At 36.6% G+C, this 13,741-nt stretch overlaps 1 protein-coding gene across 3 annotated transcripts in view; it reads left to right on the forward strand.

The window, feature by feature from the left end:
- pax2b (paired box 2b) overlaps positions 1–12,717 on the forward strand; it is a gene marked incomplete at both ends in the record, with an annotated part of 29,888 nt that extends 17,171 nt beyond the window's left edge. Inside the window, 5 exons of one of the 3 annotated variants that reach the window (XM_081392408.1) lie at positions 2,031–2,243; positions 5,796–5,906; positions 10,481–10,592; positions 12,013–12,099; positions 12,599–12,717. In XM_081392408.1, the coding sequence (XP_081248534.1) occupies positions 2,031–2,243; positions 5,796–5,906; positions 10,481–10,592; positions 12,013–12,099; positions 12,599–12,717 (642 nt within the window). Of the gene's footprint in view, positions 1–2,030; positions 2,244–5,795; positions 5,907–10,480; positions 10,593–12,012; positions 12,100–12,579 lie in introns of all 3 variants that reach the window. The other 2 variants (XM_081392409.1, XM_081392410.1) reach the window with 2 other exon arrangements.
- Positions 12,718–13,741: the final 1,024 nt, after the last annotated feature.

Raw genomic sequence — 13,741 nt, forward strand, 5'->3', positions numbered from 1 at the left:
CACGAGTATAATAAGGGTCGTTCCTCACCATTAATGCTTGGAAAACACACATGCGTCTCCTTCCATTAATAATAATGGCCAGTGCAGTGGCTGGGATATAGTACTTAAACCTACCAACATCTATTGCCATGGTTTTTGTAATGATTTCACGAATTGCGAGAGGAAAAATTTAAATTTAGTCGCATAACATCGGTTAATGCAAACGCCGTCATTTCGCAATCGTTTTTCGTCGCCATTTAGAAAAAAATCGCAAAAGTTTTGCACAAATCTGTAATGGAAACGCGCCTAGTGAGTTCAGTAAACTCAAACGGCCTCCACAGTCACCAGATTTCAGTTCAATAGAGCACTTTTGGGATGCGGTGGAACAACTATATTATTAAATAATACTTTTTTCTCAGGTCATCTCTCTAACTCTTCATCCACTCTCTCTCTAAGTCGGGTCAATCAATACAGGCAGAGTGTGTCATACATCACGGTGCCTGTGGGCCGCACTGAGAACATAATATGCTGCGAATGCAGAGTGACAGATTTGTAAGGGAGACACGACTTTCCAGAGAAGGCGAGATGTGAAGATATTTAAAGGAGCTCTAAAGGGGGTTGGCAGGGTGAAAGAGAGAAGAGAAAGAGAGGAAGGTGTGAGAGAGTCTTTTACTCAGCACAAGGGTAATCAGGTCAGACGAAAACCAAGAGAAAGTGCTGTGTTTGTGGAGCGTTGTTTAACCGGTAAAGAGATTGAACAATAATGGCAGAGGTTTTCTTCAGGTGTGTGTTTGTCGGGTTCAGTGTGCAGAGGTTTTGGGGAAATCAAATCAGCCTTACACAGGCCTGGAGAAAACATGAGCATCCGATGCAGTGCAATACAGATAATATAGGATGTGTGAAATGACCAAAGATTTCCTCATGCAAAATAAATCAACTGGAATTGAGTTAAAGTATTTCATTTACTGGATTATAAGATTTCTATCATGAAAAGTCCTGATATAGGTTTGTTTGTTTTTTTGCCTGGAAAATCAAATAAATGATTTATATATTAAATAACCATGTAGTAATGCCTATTAATATAATAAATGAACTAAATATTTTAGAAATGAAAGGTACTTAATCCCAGTTGATATACTTGATGGACACAAACCATAAAATCAGATTATCCTTAATAACTCTGTCATAAATGCACAAACATCTTCATATTATGCGATGCTTGAGTTTTAACATTTATCTATTTCCCTTTTTACAGATTATGATTTAGAAATATTGTCCTATTTTAACTTTATATATATATTTTAGAAATATTCCTGGTTAAATGCAGATTTAAATTAATTTAATCATTTAAGACATGCTGATTTTGACCTGTCCCTAAAAATTGCATTTAGTAGGCCAATTTTGAAAGCATAGCCTCATTGTTAGACTAGTCTTTCTGAGGCTGTGTAAAATTATATCCAACTCCAGTCATGACCATCTAAACCTGGGAAACTTCTGCATGATACATGCAAAGATGTGTTGTTTTTTCCCAAGAGCAGATTTCAGAGCTAAAAAGACCATTTAAAATTCCCCATTATGCTTTTCGAATACCTTCAGGCAGTGTGTAAATAAAAGTGTATGATAAGTCATTGTCTCCTAAAAGAAAGTAGCTTCCTGTAGCTCAAACAGTAGAGCGTCGGCGCTTGCAACGCCAAGGTCATGGGTTCGATTCCCAGGGAAAGCAAGAAATTTGTATCTAGAAATGCAATGTAGTTCGCTTTGGATAAAAGTGTCATTTGCATAAATGTAAATGTCGGAAACGAGTTGTCAGCAATTCCAGCCTCACTTCCGCAGTATATACCTACAGTCAAATAACATAAGATTTGTGTGGAAGAACATAAGTCCTTCAACAAAAATATAAGTTGCACATTATCTTGTGTTTAACTGAGCAAAACAATGAAATACAGTGTAGTTTGCTTTCGTATGAGGAAAACTCAAACAACCTGAAATGATCTCTCACTTGGCTCTTGGATTGTGGAATATTCTGTTGTTGTGGAATGTTGCTCTCTCAGCACAGACGAGTAGAAAGCTCTTTTTGGGTGTCTGTAGATGGCTCTGAGGGTTCAGCGCAGAGCAGTGATTCTCAGGGCAGTGTGGAGAGCCTGAGGAAACATCTGCGAGCCGATGCCTTCACACAGCAGCAGTTAGAAGCTCTGGACCGAGTGTTCGAGAGGCCGGCGTTCCCAGACGTCTTTCCCACTTCTGAACACGTCAAACCGGAGCAGGTGAGTGACGTTCCCTTCTGCCTCTCTGTGCGCGCCTGCAACGAAACATATCGGCATTTAGGCCTGTGTATACTTACCAAAAATACAGTACAATTGTGGTATCAGATACTAATACCATACTACAGTATTTTAGGGATGCTCACATTTATTCTTCGGGATAAACCCCTATTAAAAAAAAAACAATTCTATGTTGGTTTTACTTATATGTCTGGTGGTGTGTGTGTTAGCGTTGCAGTGAGGATCAAATAGCAGAACTCCCTCGGTTTATTGATTTTCTGATGAAAATAAAAATACATTCTTAGGAAAAACAACATGAGATGAGCAACCACCCCCTCACTGGCCATAGACAACATGAGCAATGATGTCATTTCCTGTAAGGTTTCTGTTTACAAAAGCTAAATGTGGCAAAACACTCACAAAAGAACAATGTTAGCAATTAACACACACATATAAACAGCACCATATGAAACCACACATTTATTCTTCAGGATAAACCCCTATTAAAGAACAATGTTAGCAATTAACACACACACACACACATCCAAACAGCACCATATGAAACCCTTTACGTACAATTTCGTATTAAAAGTCTTGGATTTATTATAATGGATAACCTTTATTTACTTTCACTACTAAACAACAAGTGACGATTAATTTCTCTCCCCGAAAGAGCGAGTCGGAGCCATAAAGCAAAGGGAACGGCCTAATTGAGTTGATTTTAATTTGGGTGCGATCGGGAGACATTACTCCAGCGATTAATCAGGCCGACAGCACTCACCTCCAGAAGAAGGCCTAATTTGCAGCTAATTACAAAACTGATTTTCACTGCAAGATCAATACCGAAATGAATTGGAAATGACTCGCAATCACAAAGGCCGTCAAAGAGGGTATTAAAAAAGGAGGAAAAAAAGACGTAGGAAACACAGAAAGCCTTTGAAGGAAAAATGGACGAACGGAACGCTCTAGAAAAATCAGTTTTAATTTAAAGCAATATTAATCAGACTATTTTCTCCCTTCATAGACCTTTTTTTTTTCTCCTTCGCAATCCCTAAACCAGACAACCGGTCTATTCTCTTTCTCTCTGTGTCGGGCTATTAGTATTAGTGGCTTTGTTCCAAAACTAAGCCTTGCTGTCTACTCAGTTTGCTGTCTACTAAGGATGCACACTCACTGCGATGGAACACTCTACAATCGACTAATTCAAAGTATCAAACAAAACGCACACTTCATGTGAAGTGCACATAACTCGACTCAGTGTTCTCCTTGGATATTGCAGGTTTTTTTGTTGTTGTTGTTGTTGAATACACTGTTTTTTCATTACCAAAGCGAAATGTATATTTATTTGAAAGCATATTTTTTGCACCCCCCCCCCCCTACACACACACACACTGTAAAAAAAAATAAAATAAATAGTTACTGCCATACGTACAATCAACTTGGATTTTTAAGTCATTTCAGATTAAATTACATTACACTGAATCTTGTATAACTTAGAAAAGTTTTGCTTCACTTATTAATACGTAATTGTTTAACTTGTTTTGCAAATGAGTTAAAGCGATGTAAAAACATATGTTGTTACTTAAAACAATGTAAAAACATTGTTGGAACTTATTGATCATATAATTTTTAACGGTGCACCTATTATAAACTGCCTGTTATGCTGCTTGATATTGCAAATTGGTATTTCTTATCATATTATTTAAACTAATTATATTCATAAATACACTGGTATGTATAGGCTTGTTTTGGCTTGTCTTTTTTAACCATTTACTGCACTTTGTAATGCTTTAGTTATTTACAGAGTGACCAATGATCGAAATTCTCTCACATTCACAGAAAATAGCTTACTTTTGTGTTGCAAAATATAATGTACTATATTTCACTGAGCTCATTGCAAAGCATTATGGTGTGGTATTGCCTTCGAATTCAAAGAATGTCTTTTTGAAGCAGCCTCCGCTTTCCAGAGCTTGCCTATGATGTCTAAAACACCGTCTACATAGGCAGCTCATAGGCTCTGGAACAGAGCCAGTGTTTTGGATGTGTTTAGAGGCATTAAAAAGCCATTCTGGAGATGCTAAATGTGACAGGCTCTCCTCCCACACTTCTGCCAGCCATGTGCTCGTCCTTTTCACTCTCGCCTCCATCTGCATTAGAAAAGCCCTGTTCTGCTCCACGACCTCCACCGAAAAGAGTCCAACATCAGCCGCGAACAGTTGTAGCCCACAATTAGAGTTTATCTGTGATAGAGACAGACATGGCTGGGGTCAGGGGCCTCCCCTGTGACACACACACACACACACACACACACACATTTACTTTGGACAGACATTCTCAACATGCAGACGCCGGAAGTCTCATCTCATTAAATAACAAAAGAGTTTAAGAAAAAAATCCCCCCCATCTGCTGACACGGTCTGAGGAGCATGTCTGTGATGGAAGGGGGTTGTGGAAATCATAAATCTTATCAATGTCATTTCTGAAGGCTTTGCAACTATAAGTGATTTAGCAAATGCGAAAGCATCACTTCAGAAATTATCTTATTTATATGAGGTGAACTAATCAGTAAGGCCTTATTTAAAATTTATAACAACATCATTATTTTTATTATTTTTAGTCGGATGGCTTGTTGTAGCCAAAAATTTTCATCCCGTATTTTATTAGACGCTAAGAAATATTCTAGGATGTTGTGAGTTATTAGCAGGTTATTATCATTAAATAAAACTATTAAAAACATTTATGTTAATTGAAATAAAGCTGAAATAAATTAAAATATAAATATTAAATGAAAAATTAGAAATGCTGTCTTGTCAAATGACTGAAATAAGTTTTAGTTGGAGCACTAAAATTACTAACTGGAAATATATATATATATATATATATATATATATATATATATATATATATATATATATATATATATATATATATATATATATATATATATATATATATATAAATTTTTTTTTTTTTTTTTTTTTACCTAAATAGTAATATTTAAAACTGGAAAAAAAAAATTATATATATTAAATATATTGCTGATAATTTTAAAAATATATATATATATATTTTTAAATATATATATATATATATATATATATATATATATATATATATATATATATATATATATATATATATATATATATATAAATTGTATTAACACTCGTCATTGCTATGCAGTTTTTTTTTTTTTTTTTTTTTTTTTATACGTTTATTATAATTGTTGTTAATTACTGGCCCAAGTGAAAGGAGACCAACCTTAAGTCACTGATATTCTGGTCTGTAGATATGGTTTCATACCCATATTTCATACCAATATTTATGATTAGGGCTTACGTAATGACCAATTAACTCAAAATATGAGAAATAGTAATAGTAATAATAAATATATTGTATAAACAAACAAATACAAATTCAAGGCATAGTAATATTAAAAGAAAAAGCGCATACAGTTGAGTGAGTTGTTAGTTTGATCTGAATGTCTGTCAGTAACATCATCAAGGCTGGTAGGCTGAGCGATGTTGACCTGATCTTGATCTTCTTGATCTGCAGGCGAGTGAGTACAGTCTCCCTGCATTAAACACAGGCCTGGATGAAGTCAAGCCCAGTTTATCCTCCGGCACGACCTCTGACCTGGGCGCCAGCGTGTCACAGAGCTACTCTGTAGGTAAGATCACCTGATCCATGTCACCAACCTTAATGACCGTTTACGCCCTCAAAGTCAGCTCAAATGGATAATTTAAGGGGTCCTTCTTTACATTCAGCTTTCTTTAGTGTAATGTTGCTGTTTGAGCATGAAAAAGCTCAGTGTTTCTGAACTCCCTGAAACGCCTCCATTGTAGTCTTGAGTTTCTTCCGGGAACACGTCACAATATTCCTAATTTAAATAATTAGATCGCAGAATAAAGGGGCGGGGCCTGGTTGAGTTAGTTAGTAGTGTGTTAAACTGGCGGTTATGGTAAGGGGGGGGGGGGGGGATATTTCCCAAACACACTCGAAGAGCTTTGCCAATCACAACACACTGATCCAGCCGACCAATCAGAGCACAGTGTGCTTTTCAGAAGGAGGGGCTTCATAGAGACAGGAAGTAAACAGAGCATTACTGACAGACTGGGAAGAGAGGAGCCGCAACAATGGAGAATATGAGGAGAATAATCAACATTCAAGCTGGAAGACATGTTCTTGTAAAGCCCAAAAACAAAATCCAGACTTTTCATAAGTAAATGCATTTAAAAGAACTAAACTGAGATAAACTGGGTAATCTTTGCGCTCAGATTTGACTATGCTGGTCTTTGTAATATTCAAAATGCAATAATAACTTGCGCCACTTCTGAGATTAGTTTGCTTTTTGGCCAGTGTCACCATAGACCTACTGGTTAATGTTCACCAATAGTCAGATAGCTATTTTAGTCCTTTATTTAGGCCACTGATGTCTGTTTATGAACCCTTTCAAAAAATCTTGCCTACAGTTAACTTAATGCCATTGTTTATATAACGCAAGTATATTTAATAATGCATTGAATATCCTAGGAAGTAAATTCGAACTCAAATGCTGCTAATAAATGTGTCAGTCATGTTTTATTAAAGATTAGATGTGTAGTGATATTGGTCTTACAACGGGCATAATTAAACCAACTTCAGACTAACGAGCTGTTGCACAGAGGACGTTTGTTCCTTAACTGCTCTATCACAGCGCTGAGCTTTAAAATGATATCAAATATTAACATTTACATAAACAAATTCATCATTTGCTCATGGCAGACAGGGAACGTGGGGTATTTGTTTCTCTGTCTCTCTCTCTCTCTCTCACTCATGTGCTCTTGTTAATAATAAATGATGGGACGGTTAATTAAAACGTAGTGTGCTTGTTGTGCCAGTTATTAATATGAAATGTGTGAAGTTTACTGACAGTTTTACGATCGTCTTCAGGTCAAAGATAAATATACACCGCTTTTATTAAAATGCACATAATTATGTGGAAGCCATTATGGCCATTATTGTGTTTGTGTGTGTTTGGCTGGTGACAGAAAGCAAGAGAGAGAGAGAGAGAGAGAGAGAGAGAGAGAGAGAGAGAGAGAGAGAGAGAGAGAGAGAGAGAGACTGATTATCTGTTTCATGGCAGTTTCACATCACCACAGATTTGTGCGTTGTTTGTATTAATCAGGTATGAATATGATAAGCATGCTAATCTTTCAGCGTTTGCTGACCTTCATGACCCTCAAACCAAAGCTATAAGACTTCCTTTCTTCCGTGGAACACAAAAGGAGATGTTAGGAAGAATATTCATAGTCTTTTCTACACAATGAAAGCGAATGGGGATGAATGCTTTCAAGCTTAAAAAATAAGACAAAAGCACCTGAAAAGTAGTCCACACGACTATAACGCACAAGTTTGAAACAAACTGAGGATGAGCACAACATTTTTGGTTGAACTAGCACTGAATGTATTCCTGTTTAAACATTCACGATAAGCGTACCGAATATTCGGAAGCAAAACAAAAATATTGAAATGATTTCCACTGGGTAGGCTGAGATCCAATGTTCAGATGAATAGTTCCTTTAATGGAAAAGAAACACAGATTACACTCATCCTTAAAATGTTTTCCAACCCCAATTAAAATGCCCACAGTTATTGATCTTGTTGATTTTATGCATGGAAATTTGCATAATCTATTAAAAATGAATGATTCATGAAGCAGTCTGTGCCAGAGGAGATGCGAGTTCTTGGTGAACTGTGAATACCTCACAGATAGACATCTTTTATGTCCTTGGCTTTTTCTATTAAAAACTAATCAATCAACCAACTAATATACATACATACAGTACATACTAAAGATATTGTCCCTTTAAATAGCTTCAACGCTAGATGTTGGAAAGCTCTGGTTCATTGCTTCTGCTAAACTTGGTCCAGTTATATGGAAAAAGCTGTTGGGAAATGCAATGAATTTGTCACCTTAAAAGAAGCAATAGTTTCTCTCTCTCTCTCTCTCTCTCTCTCTCTCTCTCTCTCTCTCTCTCCCGACACACTGGCTACCCGTGTCCGCACCTGAGGGCACCACGCTCCTAGTCACACAAATTAATGCTTATTCCATCTTCACAAAAAGCAAACTAACCTTTGAGCACACATTTGATAACAAACGACTTTCACCGAGCATCCAGGGAATTAGGGCAATTTGGCTCTCCAAACATCCTTTGCTTAGTTGTAATTAATTAGGGTGCCGTGTTTTTTGGCTGGTGATAAATTGCTGCATCCTGAATGTAGAAAATAGAGGTCAAACGTTTCCCGTAGCCTCGTTGTTGGAACATTAAGGTGTCCCTGTCGTGGCAGATTTAATACAGCTGTGAAGCAAGTGTTTGCACTCAACCCTTTCGACTTCTTCAGATGATACTAAGGTCACCCTGATTTTCAGCATCAGGTGTTGAGTGTTTCTTGTATGTTGACAGATTATTGAGGATGGTAAAAAGCTGAAGTCCAGCTGTGCAATTTTACAGCAATTCTTAAACCTGAAACATTCTCAATATGCAAACTAACATGTGAATGCTTGCTCAATGCATTGAAGCATGGCTCTCTTTTACACTTGTGTACACACTTTTACACACTAATAGTGCCGCTATTCTGCTTTTTTCAGATATTATCTTTCATGTAATGTATAATATAGCTGTTTGTGAATGTAAAAGGTCGCAAAGTTTCAGAATCAAAGTGCAGATAAATGGAGTTTTAGTCTCCCGAAAGAAAGAAGTGATTCTGAACGGCCCTGAAACGAGTCGTCAGTAATTCCAGTCTCACTTCCTGCTGAACCTGCGTAGGTTTGTAACACATTTGCATAATACCAGTCTCCGGTCTTGATTGGCTGTCAGCGAACAGCGTCTGCTTTGTCCCGCCCTCAAACACTGTAGTTTATCTGAGACTGGAAGAGTTTGGTTTGTGTTGATCATGTCGAGAAGACACTGTTGTCTGCTGCTAAAGTAAATCTACTTTGATAAGATTGATAAGGTAAAACCCACACCATCGTTCATGTTTATATCACTGTGTATCAAGTGCTGAGAAAAAAACTGAATTTCAGATACGCTAATGGCTGTTTGGTTTCTGATGCACCCTGCAAGCAGTCGACCAATCACAACAGACCGGGCCATCTGACCAATCAGAGCAGATCAAGCTCACGGAAACGAGAGGTTTAGAGAGATCGAATCCCCCAAAACACGTGCATTCTTTTGGCCGTAACAATAAATAAATACTAGTCAACAGTTTAACTAACTTTAGCAAATTTGCTCAGCAAGTTTTTCCTCAAACTGCTTCTCTGCCATAAAAGAGAAAACCTACAGTATAATAAGACGTTATAAAAAGATGCTAATGGTCCCCTTGTGGCAATTACTGAAAATGCAATACATACTCGCGCTGCATTATTGACACTTTTCACAAGTTGTCCATCATAAGTCCCTGGAACTGAAACAAACACACATCATGTTATCCTTCATTTCGCCAAGACACCAACATCCAAGAAATAATTGATTAATAATAATAATAATGATCCAGCCAACATAGTTAGTCAGCCTAATTAAAGGCTATTTATGTTGATTTAATGGTTTGTTGCTTAAGAAGCATAAATTTCAGATTTTAGAGTAACAATATCCATTTTATAATTGTACGTTAATTTTTTTTTTTTTTAATGACGCTTTTGTTCAATCTTAAGTTCATTTTTAGCCTGCATGTTTTCTCTGGTCATTGGCAAGTGTCCTGGTCCACACAGGATTACACTCGCTGAGCTTTGATGGACACTGTCCTACTCATTAGAATTGAACCGATGGCCAAGTTTCCCCCAGCGTCCCCAGTAAACCCTCCACAGCCCCCCTTACTTGAACAAAAACATTAGTCTGTGAGGGGTGTCAGGCTCCAGCGCTCGGCTGGGTCCGGGCTTTGCGTTGTTGGGTAGGACAGCCAAGCGTCAGACCCAATTACTGCTCTGAATGTGGAGCTTCTTGGTGCTAAGAAGAGACATCGACTGTTCAGTGGAGGCCGGTATGGGCCGGTCGGTATGACCCAGGCTTACATCTGTTCTCTGTTCTGACCTCGAAAGGACAAGAATAAATCCTTTGATACGCAATGTTTTTCCTTTTCTTTTCTTGACCAAAAACGGATTCCATTTAAAATCATTATTTCTACAGTTCAAAATGCATTTGCAATCAATTGCGTGTCAGCTTGTTCATGCATGGAACAGCCAGTGAGTGTAGTTGTGTTTTGTGTGTGCAGGTCGGGATATGGCCAACACAACCTTACCTGGATATCCCCCTCACGTCCCGCCCACCGGACAGGGCAGCTACCCAACGTCCACACTGGCTGGAATGGTTCCTGGTGAGCATCTCGAGATAATAAAGAAGTGTTGCAATTGACAAAATTGAAAATGAGAACTTTGTGATGTGCCACAAACAAAAATCAATGCAGTTGAGTTTATATTTGCCTTGAAATGCATTAAAAACATAAGTGTATTTATTATGATTTACCTTTATGAAAGCTGTCTTTGTGCCATGTGCCAATTTTTCCATCTGCCGTTGGTCAAACGAACAGATAGTCCCACCCCAAACTCACTGAGTCCATGATGAGATTCTCAAACAAATACACTACCATTCAAAAGTTTGGATTAATACGATTTTATTGTATTTTAAAGTGATTAATACTTTTATTCGCCATTAAATTGATCAAAAGTGACAGTAAAGACATTTATAATGTTAAAAAAGATTTAGTATTTCAAATAAATTTCTGTTTATCAAATATATTAACCAGCACACTGATAATAATCAGAAATGTTTCTTAAGCAGCAAATTAGCATATTAAAATGATTTCTGAAGGATCATGTGACACTGAAGACTGGAATAATGATGCTGAAAATTCAGATTTAAGGATTAAATTACAACATATTGTAATAGAAAAGTTATTTTAAGTTTTTTTTATTTTTTTACTGTATTTTTGACAAAATTAATGCCGCCATGGTGAGCAAAAGACACTTCTATACAGTAAAAACATTCATAAAATCATACCGACCCCAAACTTTTGAATGTTAGCATAGTTGTCTATGCGCATTAAAACAGTATTTTAACTTTTAAAAAGCCACACTTCACTTTTAACATCTATACACTGATGAAAGCTCAAATAGTAAAATATTAGAGTGGCTTTCATTTACGAACTGACCAGACACCATTACTAATAAATAGTGTTTACAACGGCCTGCAGACACACATAGAAGCAGCATTTCACTGGTGTGTGAATGCAGGAAACCTTTAACTATTGACCATCAAACCTCAATTGACTAAAGAATTAACTGGTCCAGCAGACCTCCTAACGAAAGGCATTCTGAGATCACTGAGCTCAAACCAGTTTGTAAAATGTGGTTCGATCTTGCATTATTTTTAGCAGCTCCGTGTAACAAGAGCAGCAGCAGGTCTCGGCAGACGTGTCCATTATACCTGCTGCTTCACAGAGATTTACTGACAGACCGCAGATAAAAACACCTCTTTATTATCCCATAAAGGACAAACTGTGCTGGACCAACACAAAGGCTCAAATTCCACAATAGAGAACTTTGGAGAAGGAAAAAAGGGACAGAGTAGTGCACTCATTCAACAGGACACAATGGGTTTTAGAAATCAGACTGAGAATATATTGTGACATTTTCTGAACAAGTTTGAGGTTTTATCATAAGCTGCCAAAGTTACAGCAAATGTGATGTAAAATTGCTGGTGCATTATTTTAAAATTCCTGCATGTTTCCATTTCAGGGAGTGAATTTTCCGGGAATCCCTACAGCCATCCACAGTACACGACCTACAATGAAGCCTGGAGATTCAGCAACCCAGCAATACTGAGTGAGTGCCATTACAATAATGTGCCATGGTCAACATCGCTACTGTCAAAATATCATCAGTGCTACAGTACAATCCTCTGATTTTGTATTAGACAGCACTGTTATCAAAAATAAATAAATATACAAATCAAATGAAATTGAAACTGCACAACACAACAAAACATGACATAACATAACACAAAAACATAAAAAAAATGGTGTGTAAAGTATACTGTAAATAAAAACAGCACTTCATTGAGTCATTTACGTAATCAGTTCAATTTGATTGGGTTGTAATTCATTGTGCATGCTAAAGTTTATGTTATATGCAAAAATAAGACAAAATTTGCAATGAAGGAAATGGTGGAATTTGCATTAATTTTTGTGATAGCAAAATCATAGAAGGACTGGCATACATTAAATCAATACTATATGATGCAAAAAAATGCAGACATTTTCATGGTGTATTGAAATGGTACATTCCTTTCTTATTAACTTTCAGGTTCCCCCTATTATTATAGTGCATCCAGAGGCTCCGCCCCCCCAACTGCTGCCACTGCCTATGACCGCCACTAGTTACCACGGAAACCAGTTTAGGCGGCACACCCATGGACTCGGACTTCATATTCTGCCAGTGTGAGCAGTGCAGCTGATTGGACAGAGTGGTTTCGTGCGGTCACATGATGAAGAACAGACCAATCAGGAACAAAAACATCTCAACGCCAGTTCAGCCATTCACACAGGCCTCTATGGGCTTCCACACGTGACGAGGGAAAACTCATAAAAATGAACAATAAATGTATATCTCATGGAGTGAGGGTAAATAGGATTTTTAAAACGTACAACGGAATTAACATCTGCTTTTATAATACTTTTTATATTTTTGTCCTCATTTATATTCATAGGTATTCATACATAAAGTGGTTCTTTTCATTCATTTGGTTAGACACTGAAATTAACAATATGACGTGTTACAATATAACATGACATATTACAATATAACAAAACATAACACACAACATAACACAACACATAACATAACACAGCATAACATGACATAACACAACATAACACATTACATATCAACATAACTTAACATAACAACATAACACATAACATATCAACATAACATAACAACAACATAACACAACATAACACATTACATATCAACATAACTTAACATAACACACAACATAACACATAACAACATAGCATAACACAACATAACATAACAACATGACATAACACAACATAACACATAACATATCAACATAACTTAACATAACAACAACATAACACAACATAACACATAACATATCAACATAACTTATAACAACAACATAACACAACATAACACATCACATATCAACATAACTTAACATGACAACAACATAACACATAACATATCAACATAACATAACAACAACATAACACATAACATATCAACATAATATAACAACAACATAACACAACATAACACATTACATATCAACATAACTTAACATAACACACAACATAACACATAACAACACATAGCATAACACAACATAACATAACAACATGACATAACACAACATAACACATAACATATCAACATAACTTAACATAACAACAACATAACAAAACATAACACATCACATATCAACATAACTTAACATGACAAC

Source organism: Scardinius erythrophthalmus (assembly GCF_964197995.2).
Source record: "Scardinius erythrophthalmus genome assembly, chromosome: 18".
NCBI lineage: Eukaryota > Metazoa > Chordata > Actinopteri > Cypriniformes > Leuciscidae > Scardinius > Scardinius erythrophthalmus.